General features: G+C 43.0%; 2 protein-coding genes across 8 annotated transcripts in view; both read left to right on the forward strand.

The window, feature by feature from the left end:
- DST (dystonin) overlaps nucleotides 1-24,068 on the forward strand; it is a 732,471-nt gene that overhangs the window by 238,030 nt on the left and 470,373 nt on the right. For all 7 annotated transcript variants that reach the window (XM_073589123.1, XM_073589125.1, XM_073589124.1 and 4 more), the window contains one exon: nucleotides 6,819-6,985. In XM_073589123.1, coding sequence (XP_073445224.1) covers nucleotides 6,819-6,985 — 167 coding nt within the window. The remainder of the gene's footprint in view (nucleotides 1-6,818; nucleotides 6,986-24,068) is intronic.
- LOC141100571 (uncharacterized) lies at nucleotides 2,832-3,855 on the forward strand. The gene has a single exon (XM_073589132.1). It carries the CDS (start codon nucleotides 3,030-3,032, stop codon nucleotides 3,810-3,812), a length of 783 nt encoding a protein of 260 aa, XP_073445233.1. The 5' UTR covers nucleotides 2,832-3,029; the 3' UTR covers nucleotides 3,813-3,855.

Raw genomic sequence — 24,068 nt, forward strand, 5'->3', positions numbered from 1 at the left:
CTAGGGTTTTGTTAGACTGCTTTGGATCATAAGCTTTCCTGGTGAAATCTCACACGCTGTGGCATATTCCAGGAAATTAAAATATTGATATTCTCTATATAAGTGACATGTAGAACATTTTGCTCTGCTTATTAAAATAACAAGCTGAATATATGTTCCGCTTGAGCTATGATTTCTATTTACCAATGCCATAGCAATAAGATTGACTTTCTGAAATAGAAGCCACCTGCTCACTTCTGTCTCTCTTCTGTCTAATGTATGGAGAAGGCGCTAAAATTAGGTCTCACCTTCAGCATGTCACTATAAAATTGTTTCCTAAGTAATGAGCGATTCTTCCTTTATTGTTTCACACTAGATATGTTGCTGTTGCCAGGAATAATATCAGATTATAGTTTTGTTACTGTCTTTATAAGAGCACTTCAAATCAAATTCAGTATTAAAGGGGATTTGTCTCCAGATTTTTGCCATCTAGTCTGAGAGAAGCATAATGTAGGGGTAGATAATCTGATTCCAACAATGTGTCACTTACTGGGCTGCTTACTGTAGCTTTGATAAAATTACTGTTTTAGCAGCAGGAGATTATCACTGTGGGATTAGTAAACCATCTGCTAGGTAGTAAATCATATTCATGAGCTCTGTCTAACCCTGCCCCCACCACTGATTGGCAGCTTTCTGCCTATGCACAGTGTCCACAGTAAGATGTCAATCAGTGGTGTGGGCGGGTTATACAGAGCTCAACATTCAGAGAACTAGTAGATTTGTAGCAGATAAAACAGTAATTTTATCAAAATGACAGCATGCAGTCCCGGTAAGTGACACATCACTGCAATCAGGTCTTTTTCCGTATATCATGCTGCTCTTAGATGGAGCAGTGACAGATTCCCTCTAAGTTAAAATGTTAAAAAGAATTGTTGAAAGTTGTTGTAAATATTTTTCTTGGTTGGTGGCAGGAGGTTATATACACAATCCTGGATGGTGTAAACAGTGTATATTATTAAAAAAGGATGCAGTGCATGTTTCCTGCCTCCAAAGCGCTGCTATCTATTGAACGCAAGGGAATCGACATGTACATTGAACCATGCAGATTCACTGCATCCAATACATTTTATGGGTGACGCCTGCAGGTGAGCCGCAGGTGTCTCTTGAAATCCCATCCAATATGCTGTAACAGCTGATGCTGCGAGTTGGCCGCTGCACAGGTACGCAGCGTCCAACCCACAGGGTTTTTACTGATTGTGAGCACATACTCTTAGAAAGCAGTACAGTACCCTTTGTGCAGTAATATAGCATTCATTATGAGTACAGTATATGTAGTGCAGGTTAAAAAAAATCAGCATAGTACATGTAGCACTGAAATAAGAAAAACTTGGTATAGGTGGAGTGCACTGTAGTAAATGAAGCACAGTTAGGGTATGTTCCCACGTAGTTTTTAGTCTCTGCGGATTTTGTAGAGAAAACCGCAGGAAATCCGCAGGACAAAGTGCTGCGGTTTTTCTGCGGATTATCTGCGGATTATCTGCGTTTTTTCTGCGGTTTTACACCTCATAATGGATGAGGTGTAAAACCGCAGCGTTTCTGCACCAAACAATTGACATGCTGCGAATTGTAAACCGCAGCAAAACCGCGCGGAAAAATCCGCAGCATGTGCACAGCTTTTTTTTATTTCCATAGGAAATAAAGGTACTGTACAACGCAGCAAAATCTGCTGCGTTTCTGCAGAGCCAAAAACGCTGCGGAAACGCAGCAGAATCCGCAGCGTGTGCACATACCCTTAGACATCTGTAAAGTTCCTATAGTAGTGATTGTAAATATTGCATGGAATAAAGGTAAAAAGCAGTACAGTACATGTAGTATAGGTAGAATGCACTGCAACTACTGTATGTGCAGTACAATATTAAATAGCAGTAAAATACAAGTTTTACAGGGAAAACAATAGTATAGTAAATGTAGCACAGATGGAGAGCAATAATGTACAATTAGAGAACAGTACAGTACATGTAGTGCAGGTAGATAGCAGTACAGTACATGAAGCACAGGTATGTATTATTACAGACCACGGTACAGGTAGAGAATAGTGATGGGTAAATTAATCTTCCAAAATTCAAATTCGGTTTCTCAGAATAGGCCATCATATTCAATTTGCATAGAAGTTGTTCAGTGGGGCACACTTTTATAAATTTTTGAATACTAGTAAAAAAAAAAAAGAAAGCCAACACCATGAATTTAAAGTGTTTTGCCTTTGCATTTTTAGCATTATTTTTCTTTCCATTTAGTAACGTACAATTTTTTTATATTATCCTAAAGCTTATAGAGTAGCCTATGGGAAAACCTCCTAGAACTGACAGTAATGCTACTGACCCTAAAAGGAAAACAACAGTAATCCTCCCCCAATGCCCCACAAAGAAAGGAGCATTGTTTAGAAACACAAAATGCCCCCAAAGAATGTCTGTGTATCCCTCCAGCCTAACGTTTTCCCTTTCCCTCACCATCAGACTACCCTGCTTCCATTTTTATTCACAGAGGTGTCATTTGGAGATTATGTTCCCATCCCCCATAACTTATAAACATAAGTCATTTACCTCATTTTCTGTTTTATTTGTTCCCGGTAACTCCAGGTAATGGTTCCAAAGGTTAATATGAGTCATTCTCTGTGACATCGGCGCATTAAGTGCATGAAGTGAGATGTATGTGGCACTTCTCAGTCACATGCGGCTTGTGCCCTGCCTGTGACGGCTAATCTGTCGTACCTCATACTTTAGCACACAGGCAATTATATGTTTGTCTAAGAGGATTGGTGGCCAGAAATAAGTCAGCGTCTAATCAGACACAGGCCTGGGCTGGGCACACTGCCATGACATTTATTACGTGTGCATTTCTCAGCTACCAACATGGCTGCTTCCAGCAGAGCTAGGGAGTGATCTCTGGGAAGAATCAGGATGCTTGTCTGACTTTGCTGCTCCGTGTCTGAGATTCGGAATACATTCTTTGTACCATTTGGTACAGTGAGATGTGATCTGACTCTTCTACAAATGGGCAATGTCTGTGGATGTGTGCGAGCTGAGAAGGAGGAGTGCTATATTGATCCAGCAAAGGCTCCTTTCACTCCTGCTAAGAATTCTTCAGGAAGAAAGTTTTTCAAAAGAAGAAAATCCGACAAAAGGAAAGAGCCAGAGACTTGTGACGGAGCTGAAGCCACAAATGATGTTGTGGAGAAGACAGAAGATGGATGTAACCCTGAGGATTTAGTGGTGTCTGGTGCTTACCCCAGAGGTACCAGTGATGGACAGAGGTCCCCCGAGCATGGCTCCAGCAGTAGATCCTCAGCCGAGGACAGTGCTGTGATATTTCACTGTGATCGACACACTAAGCCGACTGCACAAAAGGCAGTTATTCCTCTGGATAACTTTGCTGTGACCAGACAACTTTCTTTCCCAAACATTCCAAATAAATTAACATTCCTTCCTTATGCGGATGTCTGTCCTCAGAGAAAGGCTTCTAGCCTGTCGTCCATTGACCGCGTGACTGCACAATGGAAAACTCGGACAAGTTGCTTTTTTGAAGAACGAAGCAAAAGTGATGTGGAGGGGGTGACAAAAGTGAAGAGCAGTGATTGTGTTGTGTATGCCAGGTACTTCACAGCTGGTGAGATTGCGAGGCCTTCATATGCCATATCTCCATCTCACGTGCCAAAAGATGAGCAGGTGCACTGTGCTCCCTCCCCGGCTTGCCAGGTAACTAGAACGAGTGCCAATAATCTGCTTCTCCTGTGCCACATCTTGAATGCATGTCTGTTCCAAATGTTTACTGAGTAACAGCATGATAAATGGTTAACACAAGCTCCCGAGATCATAATAAAGCTACTGCAAACTAGTAAATCTTATGCCTAAGACCTTCACAGTTGCACAGGAATAGCTGCCAGCAGCTGAACTCTGGTATTTAGGGCACTTGTGTAGGACACACGGAGCTGTGTGGTTAGTAACAGACATGGAGTTTTAGGCTGAACTGAAATGTAAAGGTCAATACACACCGACACTGCTATTGTGACTGAGCAGTGTCCTTGGGCATACCGAAGAAGTCATTACAAGGGCAGTTGGTAGTACTGCCTACTGTCTGAGCAGTAACCCAATGCTATATGTGACCGTGCGAACGATCGGTGTTGATAGTTGTACTGGCTAATAGATAGTGCTGCACTGCAATTTTTTTATGTTTTTATCTATAATGTAAATGCTACAAAGAAATCCTTATGGTTACTTCTTGTTCCAGTGCAGGTTTGCATTAAGATTATTATATATACTGTTTTGCTATAAAATGAAAGTGTGTAACATTAAGTATTTGTAAGTACGGCTTTAGGCCTCCTCCATACACAAGTGTATTAGCATTCTAAACACTAACAAAATTGGCATTAAGGGCAGTAGTGCTGGATTGCCGGCCAATAGGACTGGCAAGCAAAGGGAAGCCAGGAAAGCCACATCATGACTAGGGAATCCAAAAAAGAGGCAGGATCGATCGGAAAGAGGGGAGATCAGGCCGGGGTCAATAACAGAAGAGTCACTAATACTACTGCAGAAACGGCTATAACTGGCAGCCATGGACTGACTGCAGGCGGTTTAAATAGAAAGGAGCCCCAGCCCTGCCCTCAGAAGACACCTAATAGAATTTAACTACCGAAATGCAAGAACAAAACAAAAGGTAGCAAGAATACAAGAGTCAGCAGACCTATGTTTTAGCAGAGCAATGCTTGCGCTGCTCAGCTGCAACCGCGGCCTTAACACACTGGTGCCTGGTAAATGTGGCTGATGTGGCAAGAGCATGGATTTTGCGCTTTCCCAACCACCATCCCTAGATCTAATCCGTGACTGACAGCGGCATCTTAGTGGTTGACCACCAGGGATTAAAGTTATCTGTTCTAGGCACACAGCTGGCACCACCATAACATGTTGGGTTAATAAATTCCCCCCTCATGTTTTGAAGCAAAACCCCTTTACATGCCCTCAAGTACTTGATTCCTTTTTAGGACCATCATGTTGGGTATTTCCTAGCAACAATGATGCTACATTTACCGTAATTGTGTTATATACTATTACAGGCTAGTCTACATCTCACCAAATCACCTTCCTCCTTTATTCTCTCTCCTCCATCTCCATCGCATATAAAATAGAAAGTTTTGCCAGATGTATGGGTTTTCTTTTCAAATGAAATTTCTGTGTATTACAGACATGCTGCGTTGCTGTAGATGGTTAGGTAGCAAAACATTTTATAGTACTGGACAACCCTGTTTAGAGTCTTCTTTGGGACTTTAGAGGGCTATTTCAGAGTTTTTATTGTACACAATAGTATACAGTGGCTTTCAAAAGGCTGATGTCACAAGAACATGGACATTCTGCACCAAAATCGGAGATTTGAATAAGACCCTAATAGTCGTAGTTGTTGCACTTTCTGCAATGATGCTTATGAAGTGCTGTGGGATGTGATATATGCTATATGTATGGGTTTTTACAAAAAATGAACAGTAAAGTTTTTTTTGCTATGGTAGACACCAAGTTTGCGACAGTATTAAGTTTAATAATATCATATTATCTGTCCAGTTAATGTCTGTTGGTAAGATGAATTAGCCTGGCCCAAAATGGATTGGTTATTGTCGATAGCAGAAGTGGGCAATTTATATTCCCGAGGGCCACATGAGAGACTGGGTTATTGTGGATGGACGAATCTATATGCCGAATTTAATTATGCTCAATATTAATATTAACATATTAGTTACAATTAATACTGCAATAAGATAATTGTGTCACTTAATATTGAGCAGAATTAAGTAGGCTGGAAACCCTCTATATATAGTATGAGCCCACACACCGCTCCCTTGTATACAGTGTAAGCCCACACACAGCCCCAATATAGAGTGTGAGCACTCGCATAGTCTGTCTATACAGTGTCAGACCCCACATAACCCCCTCATACAGTATTAGTTCTCATAGTCCCCTATATACAGTATAAGCCCCCACATAACTTCTCTATGTATAGTGTGATCCCCCAGATAACCCCTCTATATGCAATATGAGCCCTCACATAGCCCCATATATACAGTATAAGCCCCAACATAGCCTCCTAAATACAGTATGAACCCCCACATAGCTTTTTATATACAGTATAATCCCCCACATAGCCTGCTAAATGCAGTATGAACCCTCACATAGCCTTTATATATATATATAGGCTATGAGCCCCCGTATAGCCTCCCTGAAAAATAACACATACTCCACTTTGCTCTCGTTCCCCCAGTTCCTGCTGTCTCAGTCGCATACGCTAATTGGTGGATAATCGAGCCAGCAGCTCTGTATATTCCTTGCTGAATGCATGAAGGTAGCAGTGATGTTGAGGAGCAAGCGGCGGCTGGCGGGAGAGAGTATGGTGTGGCCTGTGGGCCACTGTTTTCAGCCCTTAGGATTCGACTGGGATAGTATATCAGTTGTAGGGATTTAGCGCTGTTTGCCAGTTAAATTAGTTGTCATGTGACTTCAAGTATGCATTGCAGAAGGTTCTCATTGCTTCTCATCGCTTCTGTCAAGGGAAGCAGATACAAATCTAGTTGCACGTGACCTCGTTCGTGCAATCATGTAATAGTTGCTCAAACCATCAAGCAGCGGAAAATCCCAATAATGTGTATTATTCACACTGTTAGGATCCAGTAATCTCCAGTGCCTTCTGAAATATTTCCCCAGGGTGGGACAACTCCATTTAAATACTTTTGATACCCCAAGTATATATTGACTGGTGGTAGTATACTCAACAAGATAAAAGTTGTACCTTACTCTTTTCAGATTTCTGACATTCATGTTTCTGGAGAGTCAGAGGATATGTCAGCCAAAGAGAAGCTTCTTCTTTGGACACAGCAAGCTGCTGAAGGCTACAGTGGAATTCGCTGTGAAAACTTTACCACATGCTGGCGAGATGGGCGACTCTTTAATGCCATCATTCATAGATACAGGTAAGTGTGCATGTTGTATTTAATTTAGTGCATATAGTTTACAGTATTGTGGCACAGTTCACAATTAATCCTATAATTCACCAAACAAAAAAATGTCTGAACTTTCCAACTAAAAATTATTCATAACATTGTAATTACCATATATAATTCAATGCAGTATTGAATTAGATCTACTGTCAGGTTTCACAATACAGACTTAGGGTATGTGCACACATAGTTTTTTGTCTCTGCGGATTTTGTAGAGAAAACCGCAGGTAAATCCGCAGGACAAAGTCCTGCGGTTTATCTGCGGTTTTGCCTGCGGTTTTGCCCTGCGGTTTTACACCTCATAATGGATGAGGTGTAAAACTGCAGCGTGTGCACAGCATGTGCACAGCTTTTTTTAATTTCCATAGGAAATAAAGGTACTGTACAATGCAGCAGAATCTGCTGCGTTTCTGCAGAGCCAAAACCGCTGCGGAAACGCAGCAGAAACCGCAAAGTGTGCACATACCCTAATGAGATGATGTGATTGGTGTACTTGCTTTGAAAATGCATGTCAGAATGGCTGTATAATCCTAATAGTAAAATGAACCTTGAGTCCAGCTAATAGAGAGTTCATCATCAGTCCAAGTGTATTCCATCTTAGCATGTGCACAGCTTTTTTTAATTTCCATAGGAAATAAAGGTACTGTACAACGCAGCAGAATCTGCTGCGTTTCTGCAGAGCCAAAACCGCTGCGGAAACGCAGCAGAAACCGCAAAGTGTGCACATACCCTAATGAGATGATGTGATTGGTGTACTTGCTTTGAAAATGCATGTCAGAATGGCTGTATAATCCTAATAGTAAAATGAACCTTGAGTCCAGCTAATAGAGAGTTCATCATCAGTCCAAGTGTATTCCATCTTAGCCCACCCAGTATGACTAACTGCTGAAGCTTGTCCCCAGCAGTGTGAGATCTCAGCATCAGCAAGGAGGAGGTTCTCTGAGGTGCTGTGTATCTTGCTATGTGGGTGGAGACTGAGTTGAAACTTTTAAAAAGATTATACAGCTATTTTAGCATGAGTTGTCAAAGTACTGTCTCATAAGGTATACTCATAGATTGTAAGCTTGCGAGCAGGTCCATCATTCCTCACAGAATCTGATTTATGTGATTATTGTTATTCTGTAATGTCTTTTATTGTCTGTACAAGTCCCCTCTAAAATGTAACATGCTGTGAAATATGTTGTTGCTATAGAAATAAAATTATTATTATTATTATTATTATTATTATTATTATTATTATTACTAGTGTATGCAGGTTGTATTGCAAAATCGGCAGCAGATCTTCTTTATGAATGTATTTACAAGACCTCCCCAATCAGTGTTTTCTTGATCCCAGATTTAATGAGACTTCTCAACAATGAGGGTATGTGCACACGTTGCGGATTGTGCTTCGGATCCGCAGCGGATTTAGCCCTGTGGATCCCAGCAGATTCTGCTGTGTTGTACAGTACCATTAAAGTCTATGAGAAATAGAAAACGCTGTGCACATGCTGTGGATTTTTCCACGTGGATTTTCTGTGGATTTAAATTCTCAGCATGTCAGTTCTTTTGTGCGGATCCGCAGCGTTTTGACACCTGCTCCATTATAGGAATCCACAGGTATCAAAACGCAGGGGAAAGCCGCAGGCTAATCCGCACTAAATCTGCAGGTAAAACGCAGGTCATTTTACCTGCGGATTTAGGCAAATCCGCACGGAAAAATCCGCAACATGTGCACATACCCTGATTCATTACATTGCCCCTGACAAAGCAGAAATGAAATGCACATGTGGGTGCTGGGTATTGTTCAGCACTTGGTTAGGAAACATTTTGTTTGGTCAGTAACCATGTTTAAATGCACATGTGGGTAAAGGAGTTGTAATGATTGATTTTGGGGGCTTATGCTGTTATGATAGACTTGTACCATGAATTTTTGATTATCCATATACAGTATATCTTATGTGATAATGTGATTAATTTACAGTTTATGATATTCCACACTAAGCTATGCGCAACACACTGTCCCTTGTTAATTCAATTTTTATTTATCTTTCAACTATAAATAGAACTTTTGTAAAAAGTTTATATTTTGGGACAATTGATTTGTGTTTCTTTTTATGAGTTAATATATCAAACAAAACACTACTGAGCAACACTCCCTATAATGCCGGGGTCAGACTTCCGAGAAACTCGCACGAGTCTCGCATCTTAATACCTGAAACTGCCGTCGGCACTCGGGACCGGGTGCATGTATTTCTATGCAGCTGAGGGCACCGGTCCCGAGTGCCGGCGGCAGTGCCAGGTATTAAGATGCAAGACTCTTTCGAGTTTCTCTCTATTTCTCAAGTCTGACCCCGGCCTAAGGCTGTGTGTGCACTTTGCGGATCAGCAGCGTTTTTTTCTGCATGGAATTGCACCAAATCCGCAAATGATTGCTCAAGCAAGAGAGTTGGTGTGCACATGCTGCGGAAAATTCCATCCTGATTCGCAGCGTTTTATTTTCCGCAGCATGTCAATTCTTTTTGCATATCTGCGTTTTTATCCCATTGAGGCACTCAAATCCACAACAAATCCGCAGGTGTAAAAATGTTTGCAGATTTGGTGGAAAAAACGCACCGGATTTTTAAAATGCAAATATATCTGAAGGAGGAAGAGTGTGTGGGCAGAGAATCAAAAATAGAGTCAATCTTGATTGAAACACATCAACAATGAATGTAGGACTTGAAAAGGGCAATTTTTTATTTTTTTTTACAGTAGTGCATCTTTATTGGGCTGGCAAAGTCACATCCAAATCCGCATGTCAATCCGCATCAAAACCACATGAAATCCACACAAAAAACGCGCAGAATTTCCACTGCATTTTCTGCCAAGAGATGCAGAATCCGCTCAGAAATTTCCACAGGCAAATCTGCAGCGTGCGCACATAGCCTTAGGCTATGTTCACATGTTGCTTTTTTTCTGCTTTTTTTTCTGCAGCCAAAACCTGATCTCTTGGCAGTAGAAAAGCTGCAGACAAAAAGCAGGTTTTGTTGGTTTTTTTCTGCTTTTTTTTTCTTCAGGATCCCAAAGTTTAGCTTTGCTTCCACCATTCAATCATGAACAATGCAAGTTGTTAGGGCACCATTGCAGGACATATGTGACACCATAAAGCAATTTTTGAAAAAAAAAAGGGCTATTTGATTAAGTTACTTAGTGGAAAAAGATTTTTATGTCTGAAAAATAGTAACTATTCTGAACAAAAACTTAAAGAGTTCATGAAAAAATACACAATTACAAATGTAACAAAAACTGAGGAAGTTGAGTTGGTCTGGAATATATTTCCTAAGACATTGGGAGTGCATTTTGTAGAAAAGACAATGTTTACTTTCACACTTTGGTTGGCCCTTGAGTTAGGGGCCCGTCACACATAGTGACTCACCAGCGATCCCGACAACGATATCACCTTGTCAGGATCGCTGGTGTGTCGCTACATGATCTGTTTGGCAGCTCACCAGCGATCAGGACCAGTGACACGCAGGTAACAAGCGACGCACGTCGCTTAGTTACCCACAGTGTATCTTAGTTACCAGCGCGCTGATACAGGGAGCTGGTAACCAAGGTACACATCAGGTTTCTAAGGGGCGTGATGCACTTAGAAGCCCAATGTGTACCTTGGTTACCAGCTCCCTGCATCCTGCATCAGCGCGCTGGTAACTAAGGTACACATCGGGTTTCTAGGCGCCGTGCGCCCCTTAGAATCCCGATGTGTACCTTGGTTACCAGCTCCTGGTCGCTGGTCTCCCGCCTGTCACACGCAGCGATGCGTGCTGGCCAGCGGGAGACCAGCGACCCCAAAAATGTCCATATGTTTCAACAACGATCAGCGATACCCGGCAGGGGGGACGGTCGCTGATAGCTGTCACACACAGCGATCTTGCTGGTGAGATCGCTGTTGCATCACAAAACTTGTGACTCAGCATCGATCTCACTAGTGAGATCGCTGTGTGTGACAGGGGCTTTAGTCTGGTATTGTTCAATTTCGCGAATGGGTGCACCTTGAATTGCTCAGGAAATGTTAGGCCGGAGTGACACTGGCGAGGAATACGGCTGAGTGAGAGGCGCTAAAAGCACGCATTAGACAAAGACCAATGATTCTCTATGGGGTCCCTCGCACCAGCCGTATATTTCTCATCCGTATTCTAGGCTCCGTGCCAATCGCAGCATGCTGCGATTGTCAGCGTACTACGGCTGTAGTACGCCAATGCAAGTCTATGGGTGCGCAAAAAATACGGATTACACACGGACCACACATGTGACTTGCGAGAAATACGCACCCGGTGTCTTTTAGCAAAGCCGGCAATTCAGTGCACGATACAGTAAACTCACGCTGACAGGTTTATTAAAGAAACGAAAGAATAGATATATACACATAGAATACATATATATATATATATATATATATATATATAGCTATATATATGCATTCTATGAGTCTATATCTATTCTTTGGTTTCTGTTGTAAAACCTGTCATAGGGCTCCATTATATGTCCATTTTGCAAGGCGGCGAGAAAATCTCGCCATACGGATGCCATACGGATTACATAGGGATGCTCACATGCGCAAAATACGCGACCACACCTTGCTTACGGATGACCTACGGAGCACTATTTAGTGGTCATTCATCCGTATTACGCAAGTAAACTACGGACCGTATTTTGCGCAGGTTAGTGTGACTCCAGCCTTACTTTAACATATCACTAATTTAATTAAACTGTACTAATCCTAATTGACATTCTCAGGTGAGGAGACCAAGACATTTTGGTTTAATCTTCACAAAAATGACTGGGTTTCGCATCCTGCTGTATATGCTTTTTTCACTAAAAACGCAGCAAAAACTGATTGCAATGTTTTTTGCACTTACTGCCTTTGGCTAGGTTCGCACGTTATGTTTTTGCTGCGTGTTTTTTATGTAAATTTTAAACTGTGTTTTATAGTACCAGTTAAAGCTATGAAATTTCAGAAATCTCATACACACACTGCTTGTTTTTTTCCCTGATTGAATTGGAAAACTACTGCGTTTTTTAAAACTGCAGCATTTTACTTTCAGCATCTTTTCAGTGTTTTTTCACCCATAGAAAACAATGAATACGTGCAAAAATTATACAAATTCCAACTCACCGGTAAAGACATCTTGAGAATCGGATCACGGAGCCGCAGTGTCATGGCGTGAAACAGTTCCAATGAGAAAATAGTCTAGCTCCACGATGAAGTGAAAAAAATAAATTCTTTATTCTCTAGAACATTTTCAAATAGAGGATAAAAATGTCAGCATAGGTGGTTCAAAATATTGCATTATCAACGTGTTTCTGGTGTCCAGGCACCCTTAGTCATGATAAGTGTAAAAATGCGGCAAAAAACACATATCAGATTTTTCTGCTTTTTGGTGATGAAAAGCATGTACAGCAGTATGTGATACACATTTATTTTTGTGATTTTCACAAGTTTAAACCAAAATGTCTTTGTCTCCTCACCTAAGGTCAGTTAGGATTAGTATAGTTTACTTAAATTAGTGATATGTGTTAAGTAAACATTGGCTGACCAAGGTGTGACATTGAACAATACCTGATCAATCCAAGGGCTGACCAGTGCGTGAATGTAAACAGTGTCCTACAACTCAATGCTCAGGGAATATCTTAGGTAAACTATTCCCGACCACTTCAACTCGCTGTTACATTTGTAACTGTGTATTTTTTTCATGAACTTTTTGTCCAGAACAGTCACTATTTTTTCAGACATAAATATCTTTTTCCACTAAATAATTTGATCAAATTGCCCTTTTGTCCAAAATGGTTTTATGGTTTCACATATGTCTTGCATTGGCGCCCTAACACCTTGCATTGTTCATGCTTCTGTGGTCGAAGCAAAGCTGAACATTGGGATCCTGAAAAACACAGCCAAAAAATGCAGCAAAAAATGCGCAGCAAAACCTGCTTTTTGTAAGCATCTTCTTTACTGCCAAAAGAGCAAGTTTTGCCTGCAACAAAAATGCATCTTGAGAACTAACCCTTCTATGGGTGAAAAAAATGGTGTACAAAAGCTGAAAGAAGTGACATGCTGCAGTTTAAGAAAAATAAAAGCAGTTTTCCAATTAAGTCAAGAAATTAAAACAATGTGTGCTTGAGATTTGTGAAAAATCACAGCTTTTGTTGGTACTGTAAAAAGCAGCTTTTAATTTGCATTAAAAAACACAGGAAAAACGCAACTTGTGAACATAGCTTATGTTGTATCTTGTACTATGAACATTGTTCGGGTTAATGGTGAAGTGCTGAGCCACATTTACACAGACTTTTCCATTGATTGATCCTTTGTTTTGTGATTAAAGGGGTTGCCCAGTCTAAAATGATAAGTCTGCAGTTCTTGGCTCAGAAACGGTTAATTCTCGCAGCGCACATTGAGTGCACTGGGGGGGATTTATGAGTCTGCAGTGACACAAAGTGACTGCACACTTATAATTTTAGACCAGACAACCCCTGTAATAACTAATGTTGTTTTAAGTGGTATTGTAGGTTACATTGTGAATTTTATTGGTACTCCTAGCTAAAAAGTTGATTTCATATTTCAGGTAGAGATCTTTTATCCACTATAGGACTCTAGAAGTGTTTAAAGTGAATCTGTCATTAGGATGAACCCTTTTAAGACTTCTGTATGGACATGTAGGTCTTGAGAAGCTGAATAAAGTGATACCTTGATATCTGTGATCTGATCTTTTATGCTAGAGAAATCCACTTTTTTATATGTAGATAAGCTGTTCCAGGTATGGACCAGACACAGATCAGTATGATACTATGCCTCCAAAGCTTATTTTAAGTAAAGCCTGGCATTACCAGTGCAAGACATGTAACTAACATAGCACAGTAGAACTGAACTTTGTCTAATAACAAACAGCTGCAACTCTCACAGCTCTCTTGTATTGCAACCCAGTCTGCCTGTGAGATGGGAGCTAAAGCTCAGAGAAACCTGTAGATGTGTCAGGTATAACCACACACAGCTTTGCAGTGAGATCAGGAGAGCACCATTACACATCACACTTTTAACGCCCCTATCACAGGGTTTCCGCAACAGAGAGGAGCCGGAAGACCGCGTTGTCTGATTGCTCCTACTCCTGCACTGAGAAGAAGCACCTCTCCTTCATTTTAATGTTGTTTATTTCTTTTGGCAGAACAGAGGTTAATCGGCCATGTTGGAAAACCCTGTGCTCACAGCTGAGCTCTGTTAGCCATTCCTGTTCCCTTTATAATTTGGCTCCTGACTCAAATCCATGTCAGAGCTAGCATTTGCAGCATGGCTGAGGAGAGGAGTTCATATGAGAAGGAGTGCTGGAGAAGTTTCCTGTGACTGTTGCATGGTTTGTAAGTGTGGCAATTCCCTTCTCTCCTCTACTTTGGTTTATTCCCCTTCCTCCACTCCCAAGTGCATTCCTCTGTTATATGTGAGTGTATATTTTGTATGCCTGGTGTTTTCTGTTAACCCTCTTTCATGTCGCCATGTTTACTGTGGTGCACGGTAGCGCCCCTCTTCCCTGGGTGGGGGAGAGAACAGACGGAGGGCTAACTCAGGAGATAAGGCAAGGGTGGCGGCCCCAGCATCTTCAACTTCAGAAGTATCTCAGGGAATAGGGCCAGCGAGGGCTCCCCCTAGTGTTAGGGACAGGGAAGGAGCCCCTGGTCCCGGGTCACCCGACAGCTGTGTCGTGACAGCACCATTTTATGTATAATAATCTCTCAAGACAGATTCTCATGCAGATAAGTTTCCTGCCTACAGTCCTGAACAGCTCATTTACATTTAAGAAAAATGTGGATTTATCTGGAATGAAACATTGGATTGCAGATATCAAGGTATCATTTTATTCAACTTCCTATGACTTACATGCCTATATAGACAGTTAGAATTCCAAACAAATCTAACAGAAAAAATCTTGGCATGTTCAATTAATAGAGCATGACATCTGAAGGAGAATATACCGTATTTTTCGCTTTATAAGACGCACCTGATTATAAGACGCACCCCCAAATGTGGTGAAGGAATAGAGAATTTTTTAATAAATGGGGTCCGTCTTATAATGCCAGTGTCCGTCTAACAAATCATATAGGGTATATGTCCCTCATAGCCCCCCCACCCTAAAATTAGCCCCCTTAATCTGGATATGGCCACCTTATATTGAATATAGCCCCCTTGTGCTGGCACACATCACCCTGTGGCTGGCACACATCACCCTGTGGCTGGCACACATCACCCTGTGGCTGGCACACTGGCCCCTGTGGCTGGCACACATCACCCTGTGGCTGGCACACTGGCCCCCTGTGGCTGGCACACATCACCCTGTGGCTGGCACACTGGCCCCCCTGTGGCTGGCACACTGGCCCCCCTGTGGCTGGCACACATCACCCTGTGGCTGGCACACGGCCCCCAGTGGCTGGCACACATCACCCTGTGGCTGGCACACTGGCCCCCCTGTGGCTGGCACACATCACCCTGTGGCTGGCACACTGGCCCCCCTGTGGCTGGCACACTGGCCCCCCTGTGGCTGGCACACATCACCCTGTGGCTGGCACACTGGCCCCCCTGTGGCTGGCACACATCACCCTGTGGCTGGCACACTGGCCCCCCTGTGGCTGGCACACTGGCCCCCCTGTGGCTGGCACACTGGCCCCCCTGTGGCTGGCACACATCACCCTGTGGCTGGCACACTGGCCCCCTGTGGCTGGCACACTGGCCCCCCTGTGGCTGGCACACTGGCCTCCCTGTGGCTGGCACACTGGCCCCCCTGTGGCTGGCACACATCACCCTGTGGCTGGCACGCTGGCCCCTGTGGCTGGCACACATCACCCTGTGGCTGGCACACTGGCCCCTGTGGCTGGCACACTGGCCCCCTGTGGCTGGCACACTGGCCCCCTGTGGCTGGCACACTGGCCCCCCTGTGGCTGGCACACTGGCCCCCCTGTGGCTGGCACACATCACCCTGTGTTAGATATCGCCTCCATGCTGCTGCTTTTAGTAAAATAAACTCTTTCCTTACCTTCTCAGCGCTGTCCCTCCTCGTGTCTCCCTCAGTGTGGTTGAGCTCCTCCTCCACTTCCTGGTTCTCAGAGCCGGTCATGTGATCAGCACAGCAGAGTGCTGATGACAGCAGCAGCAGAGACACCGGGAGATCAGCGCTGGAGGAGGTAAGGAAAGAGTTTTTTATTTTACTATGGGCAGCAGCATGGGGGCGATATCTAACACAGGGGATCATGTGCGATCAAAGGAGGGCGCAGGCAGCTATAATATGCACCGCTCCCCCAGCCAGTCACCGTGGTGCGGTTTCAGCACCATGGTGATGGACAGCGGCAGTGCATATTATATGAGCGGGAGCAGGAGATCAAAGGCTCCCTTCGGCAGCTTTTACCAGCTCACAGCACCGCTCCAAAGCTGCCCCCACCTCCCCTGGACCCTGCAGTACATATATATATATACACCCCCTCCCCCGTATATTCGGATTATAAGACGCACCCCCTACTTTCCCCCAAAATTTGGGGGAACAAAAGTGCGTCTTATAAAGCGAAAAATACGGTATGTACCCACGGAGTCTACAAGAGCCTGTGCAGCATTGCAGGGAGCCTATACAGTGGCATGTGAAAGTTTGGACACCCCTGGTCAAAATTACTGTTATTGTGACCAGTTAAGCAAGTTGAAGATGAAATGACTTCTAAACAGCCTAAAGTTACTGATGACACATTACCTTTGTATTTTAGGCAAAAAATATATATATTTTCATCTTTTACATTTTAAAAATTGCAAAAATGAAAATGAGCCAATGCCAAAGTTTGGGCATCCTGCATGGTTAATATCTAATAGCATCCCCTTTTGCAAGTATCACTGCTTGTAAACAAGACAATAATCTTTCAGTTCTTGTTTGAGGGAGTCTCATCCATTCTTCCTTGAAAAATTCTTCAATTTCTGTGATATTCCTGGGTCATCTTTCATGCACTTCTATTTTGAGGTCAAGTCACAGATTTTCAATTTGTTCAGACTAGGGGACTGTGAGGGCCATTGCAAAACCTTCAGCTTGTGCCTTTTGAGGTAGTCTGTTGTGGATTTTGCCATGTGTTTAGGATCATTACTCATTTGTAGATGCGTAGATGCCGTTCTCTTTTCAGCTTCAGTTTTTTTACATATGGTATTATGTTTGCATCAATAATTTGTTGAAATTTCATTTAATCCATTCTTCCCTCTACCTGTGAAATGTGCCATTGGCTGCAACCATGCCCGTGCCATTGGCTGCAACCCAACTCCAAAGCATGATTGATCCAACCCCATGCTTAATGGCTGGTGAGATGTTCTTTTCCTGAAATTCTGTGCCATTTTTTCTCCACACATACCTTTGATCATTGTGGCCAAAGAGTTCTATTTTATCCTCATAAATCCACAGGACTTGTTTCCAAAATGCATCAGGTTTGTTTAGATGCTTGTTGTGAGTTCATTCTCTGGTTCACCGGTTGTGAGTTCTCCTTCCAGACTCCCTGTGGTGGTAACAGGAGGTAGTGAGGCTGATTTTATCAGTGGAGATCTGCCACCGGAGCATGAGGATGACGATTGGACCTCAGGAATCTCAGATTAGATTTATGACGGCCGACGCCCTTTTCAGTTGCTGGTGATTCCTTCTGGCTTGTCAGCTCTTGGTTTTCAGCTCTGTTCCAGTCCTCTAAAGCTAAGTTTTTCTGCTAATGTTCACACTTGATTTTGTTGGTCTATTCAGTTTTTTGTGTGGTCAGCCAGCCCCGGCTGGGGGCTGTGCTGAATTTCCACTCTTATTTATCAGTATTTGGCCAATTTGCTTTTTGTCTCTTACTAGTTTGGTCTCTTTTTGCTCTGTCTCAGAATATTTCAGAGTGCTGATATAGTGGGAGAAGTCTAGTGACTTCAAGGTTAATTTTGCTATAAGAAGTGTTGGACATTATTTTTGTAGGGTTTTTTGCAGGTTGCAGACAGTGTCTTTCCTTTCCTTTCCTTTCTAGTTAGTTTGGGCCCCATCGTTTGCTCAGCCTATTTTCCTGCCTGTGTTTGTGGTTTCATCTTGTTTCACCATCAATACATGTGTGGGGGCTATCTATTCCTTTGGGGTCTGCTCTGGGGCAGTTAGATTTCGCCTTTTCTTGCTTCAGGCTTATTTAGTCCTCCGGCTGTGACGAAGCATCTAAGAACATCGTAGGTACGCTCCACGGCTTCTGCTAGTTGTGTGGTAGGATCAGGGATCTGCAATCTGCATAGTTACCAACCTCTCTGGTTTTCTGTGACTTAGCTTGTTTTGCTTTTTTCTCCTCGGTGACCCATTCATAACAGAATCACCAGCCATACCGCAGATTCTAGGGTACTCAAAAGCAGGAAAAAGTTGTTTAAAAAAAAAAAAAGTGTCAGAATTTTTTTTTTTAATATATTTTTTCCTCTTTTTCTTTGGGTCCGTAGGAGAATTTTTTTTTCTTTTTCCTAATGGAAATTAAGCAATTGTCTGATCGTGTGGAGCAGCTTGCTGCTGAAGTGCAGGGAATTTCCACCTACCTCATTCAGTCACATGCTGCTGAACCTAAGATCCCTACTCCTGATGTGTTTTCTGGGGATCGGTCTAAATTTCTGCATTTTAAGAATAAATTGTAAATTATTTCTGGCCTTGAAGCCTAACTCATCGGGGAGCTCTGTGCAGCAGGTTAAAATTGTAATCTCCTTGCTGCATGGCGATCCCCAGGATTTGGCTTTTTCTCTGACACCTGAAAATCCTATTCTGACAAATGTGGATGCATTTTTTTGAAGCCTTGGGGTTGTTGTATGATGAACCTAATGCTGTTGATCAAGCTGAGAGAACCCTGTTGGCATTAAACCAGGGTCAGGATTCTGCAGAGTTATACTGTCAGAAATTCCGAAAGTGGGCGGTCCTTACTACATGGAATGATAGTGAATTGGCAGCTCTTTCGGAAGGGTTTATCAGAGACCGTAAAAGATGTTATGGTGGGATTTCCTGTTCCCTCTGGTCTGGATGATTTTATGTCATTAGCCATTCAAGTTGATCGGCATTTACATGAACGTAAAACTACACGGGAGGCGCTGCCACCTTTTGAACAAACGTCTGAACCTATGCAATGTGATGGGGTTTTGTCTAGGGTGCAACGTCAGGAGTTTAGAAGGCGTAATAAGCTGTGTTTTTTCTGTGGAGACGTCTCTCATACTATTTCTGTCTGCCCTAAACGAGAGAAACATTTTGCACACACATTTGCTGTGGGCAGTGTACAACCTAAGTTTCTTTTGGCAATTACTCTGATCTGCTCCTTATCCACGTTTTCCATGAAGGCTTTTGTGGATTCAGTAACAGCGTTGAATCTGATGGATTTGGACTTTGCTAAACGTTGTGGTTTTTCCATGACGCCTCTGCGGACGCCTATTTGAGGGGTATTGATGCTACTCCTTTGGCGGAGAATAAACCTCAGTTTTGGACCCAGGTGACAATGCGAGTTGCCCCAGACCACCAAGAAAATTGTAAATTTTTGGTGCTGCATAATTTGCATGATACTATTGTTCTGGGTTTTCCTTGGTTGCAAACTCATAATCCAGTTTTGGATTGGAAACCTGGGTCTGTGATGAGTTGGGGTTGTCAGTGTGTTCTTAGGGACGCTCCTGTTTTCTCCACCTCTCCTCAGTCTCATGATATTCCTGATTATCTAGCCGATTTTTCTGATGTATTTAGTGAGAGCAAGTCTGCGTCTTTGCCTCCTCATAGGAGTTATGACTGTGCAATTGAGTTGATGCCTGGGTGTAAATTTCCCAAGGGTCGGCTTTTCAACTTATCTGTACCCGAACATGATGCTATGCGATCCTATATTAAGGAGTCATTGGAGAAGGGTCATATTAGACCATCCTCATCACCTTTAGGTGCTGGGTTTTTTTTGTGGCCAAGAAAGATGGTTCATTAAGACCGTGTATTGATTATCGTTCCCTTAAGATGACGGATAACTATCAGTACCCGTTACCTGTGATGTCTGATTTATTCTCCAGAGTTAAGAGTGCCTGCTGGTCTACTAAGCTTGACCTCAGGGGGCGTATAATCTTATTCGCATCATGCACGGGGATGAATGGAAGACGGCGTTAAATAATCCGGAGGGACATTTTGAGTACCTGGTGATGCCTTTTGGGCTCACTAATGCCCCTTCTGTCTTCCAGTCCTTTATGAATGATATATTCCGTGACTTTGTGGATAAGTTTTTGATCATCTATCTGGATGATATTTTGATCTTTTCTAGTGATTGGGATTCTCATGTGGAACACGTCCGGACTGTGTTCCGGACTTTGAGGGAGAATTCCCTGTTTGTTAAGGGATCGAAATGCCTCTTTGGTGTGCAGAGGATTTCATTTTTGGGATTTATCTTATCTCCATCGACTATTGAAATGGACCCGGCCAAGGTACAGGCCATTTATGATTGGGTTCAGCCTACTTCTTTGAAGGCCCTCCAGAAGTTTTTGGGTTTTGCTAATTTCTATCGTAAATTTATAGGTAATTTTTCTGGTATTGTCAAACCACTAACTGATCTGACCAAGAAGGGTGCTGATGTGCTGAATTGGTCTCCTGAGGCTACCTCAGCAATTCAGGAGCTTAAGCAGAGATTTACTTCAGCTCCAGTTTTACGGCAACCTGATGTCTCACTTCCATTTCAGGCGGTAGATGCTTCTGAGATTGGTGCAGGAGATGTTTTGTTCCAAAAAGACCCTGTGACTTCTAAGATGAATCCCTGTGCCTTCTTTTCTCGAAAGTTCTCCCCATCTGAACGCAACTATGACGTGGGGAATCGGGAATTTTTGGCCATGAAGTGGGCATTTGAGGAGTGGAGACATTGGTTGGAGGGAGCTAGACATCAAGTTGTGGTCCTCACCGATCACAAGAATTTGATTTATCTGGAGTCGGCCAAACGCTTGAATCCTAGACAGGCTAGGTGGGCCTTGTTTTTCACGCGTTTTAATTTTGTGGTCTCTTTTCTTCCGGGCACTAAGAATGTTAAGGCAGACGCCCTTTCTAGGAGTTTCTTTGCCGATTCTCTTAGTGTGACCGAGCCTACTACCATCCTAGGTGAAGGGGTAGTTCTTTCTGCCATTTCGCCCGATTTGAGATGCGCCCTGGAGGAATTTCAGGAGGATAAACCTGAGCGTTGCCCTATGGGAAAATTGAATGTTCCTGACCAGTGGAGAAAGAGTGATGTCTGAAATTCATTGCTCCGCACTGGCTGGTCATCCAGGTATTTTTGGTACCAGAGATTTGGCGAGTCGGTCCTTTTGGTGGCCTGCCTTATCTCGTGACGTCAGGAATTTTGTACTGTCCTGTGGGACTTGTTCTCGGTCTAAACCCTGTTCTCGTTCTAGTGGGTTGCTGATGCCCTTACCGGTACCCAAGAGTCCATGGACCCATATCTCAATGGATTTTATTTCTGATCTTCCTGTCTCTCAGAGAATGACTGTTATCTGGGTGATTTGTGATGGACCATCTTCGAAAATCTATCTTGTACCACTCCCAAAGTTGCCATCTTTCGCTGAGTTGGTGCCCTTGTTTTTACAACAGGTGGTTCGGTTACATGGGATTCCTGAGAACATTGTGTCTGACAGAGGAGTCCAGTTTGTTTCCAGATTCTGGAAAGCCTTTTGTTCCAATCTGGGAATTCAGTTATCCTTCTCCTCCGCGTTTCATCCCCAGACCAATGGACAGACTGAGAGAACAAACCAGACCATGGAGTCTTATTTGAGATGTTTTATATCTGCTGATCAGGATGATTGGGTCTCATTTTTGCCCTTGGCCGAATTCGCACTGAACAATAATAGAGCTAGTTCTGCCACTTTGATGTCACCCTTTTTCTGTAATTTTGGGTTTCATCCTCGATTCTCTTCAGGGCAAGTGGAATATTCGTCCTGCCCAGGTGTGGACACTGTGGTTAAGAGAATGCAGCAGATATGGGACCAAGTGGTGGATAAGTTGCACTCTCAGGAAAAGGCCCAGCGATTTTCCAACCGGCATAGGACCATTGGTCCCCGGTTTAAAGTGGGTGATATGATTTGGTTGTCGTCTAAGAATATTCCTATGAAGGTTGCATCTCCTAAATGTAAGCCAAGATTTATTGGTCCTTATAAGATTTTGGAAATTCTTAATCCTGTTTCGTTTCGATTGGCTCTTCCAGTTACGTTCAAGATCCATAACGTATTTCACAAATCTCTGTTGAAGAGGTTTGTTGAGCCAGTGGTTCCTATGGCAGCACCTCCTGACCCTGTGTTGGTTGAAGGCAATGTGGAATATGAGGTAGAGAAAATATTGGATTCTCGTTTGGTTAGACAGACACTCCAGTATTTGGTCAAATGGAAGGGTTATGGTCAGGAGGATAATTCTTGGGTCTCTGCCTCTGATATTCATGCCAATAGATTGGTTCGTGCTTTTCACCGGGCCCATCCTGATCGGCCTGGTGGCGTGGATGAGGGTTCGGTGACCCCTCCTCAAGGGGGGGGTACTGTTGTGAGTTCATTCTCTGGTTCACCAGTTGTGAGTTCTCCTTCCAGACTCCCTCTGGTGGTAACAGGAGGTAGTGAGGCTGATTTGATCGGTGGAGATCTGCCATCTGAGAATGAGGATGACGATTGGACCTCAGGAATCTCAGATTGGATTTAAGACAGCCGACGCCCTATTCAGTTGCTGGTGATTCCTTCTGGCTTGTCAGCTCTTGGTTTTCAGCTCTGTTCCAGTCATCTAAAGCTAAGTTTTTCTGCTAATGTTCACACTTGATTTTGTTGGTCTATTCAGTTTTTTGTGTGGTCAGCCAGCCCCGGCTGGGGGCTGTGCTGAATTTCCACTCTTATTTATCAGTATTTGGCCAATTTGCTTTTTGTCCCTTACTAGTTTGGTCTCTTTTTGCTCTGTCTCAGAATATTTCAGAGTGCTGATATAGTGGGAGAAGTCAAGTGACTTCAGGGTTAATTTTGCTATCAGAAGTGTTGGACAATAATTTTGTAGGGTTTTTTGCAGGTTGCAGACAGTGTCTTTCCTTTCCTTTCCTTTCTAGTTAGTTTGGGCCCCATCGTTTGCTCAGCCTATTTTCCTGCCTGTGTTTGTGCTTTCATCTTGTTTCACCGTCAATACATGGGTGGGGGCTATCTATTCCTTTGGGGTCTGCTCTGGGGCAGTTAGTTTTCCCCTTTTCTTGCTTCAGGCTTATTTAGTCCTCCGGCTGTGACGAAGCGTCTAGGAACATCGTAGGTACACTCCACGGCTGCTGCTAGTTGTGTGGTAGGATCTGCAATCTGCATAGTTACCAACCTCTCTGGTTTTCTGTGACTTAGCTTGTTTTGCTTTTTTCTTCAAGGTGACCCATTCATAACAGATGCTCTTTTGCGCATAGTTCTGATGCTGAATTTTATGGTGAGTACACAGGAGAGATTTTCTTCTGATGACTTTTCCATGAAGGCCAAATTTGTGAAGATGTCTCTGAATAGTAGAACAATGTACCACAACTCCAGATTCTGCAAAATATTTCTGAAGGTCTTTTGCAGTAAAGAGGGTTTCTGATTTGCCTCTCTAGCAATCCTACTAGCAGCTGTCACTGAAATTTTGCTTGGTCTTCCAGACCTTATCTTGACCTCCACTGTTCCTGTTAACTGCCATTTCTTAATTCCATTTTGTAATCTTATTTCGAACTGGGGAAAAAGCAACTTGAAAACACTTTCTGCTTTGTGGGCCTGAACCATTTTCAGAGTGCTAGGCAGCTGCTTAGAAGGACCTTTGGCTGCTGTTTTTTTTGGCAGAAAGTTAGGGGCTGGGTTTTTATAAAACTGGAAATTTTCATCACCTGGCCTTTCCTAACAATGATAGTGAAGAAGCAATAACCCTAATAGGCTAATTAAGGTCTGAAACCTTGGTCAAAGTTATCTGAGCACACAAATCTTCAAGGGTGCCCAAACTTTTGCATCATCCCATTTTCCTTTATGTAATTTTTAAAATATAAAAAATGACTATATATATATTTTCCTGAAATACAAAGGAAATGT

The sequence above is a fragment of the Dendrobates tinctorius genome, unplaced genomic scaffold (genome assembly GCF_039654945.1).
Source record: "Dendrobates tinctorius isolate UK_male_01 unplaced genomic scaffold, ASM3965494v1 ptg000107l, whole genome shotgun sequence".
NCBI lineage: Eukaryota > Metazoa > Chordata > Amphibia > Anura > Dendrobatidae > Dendrobates > Dendrobates tinctorius.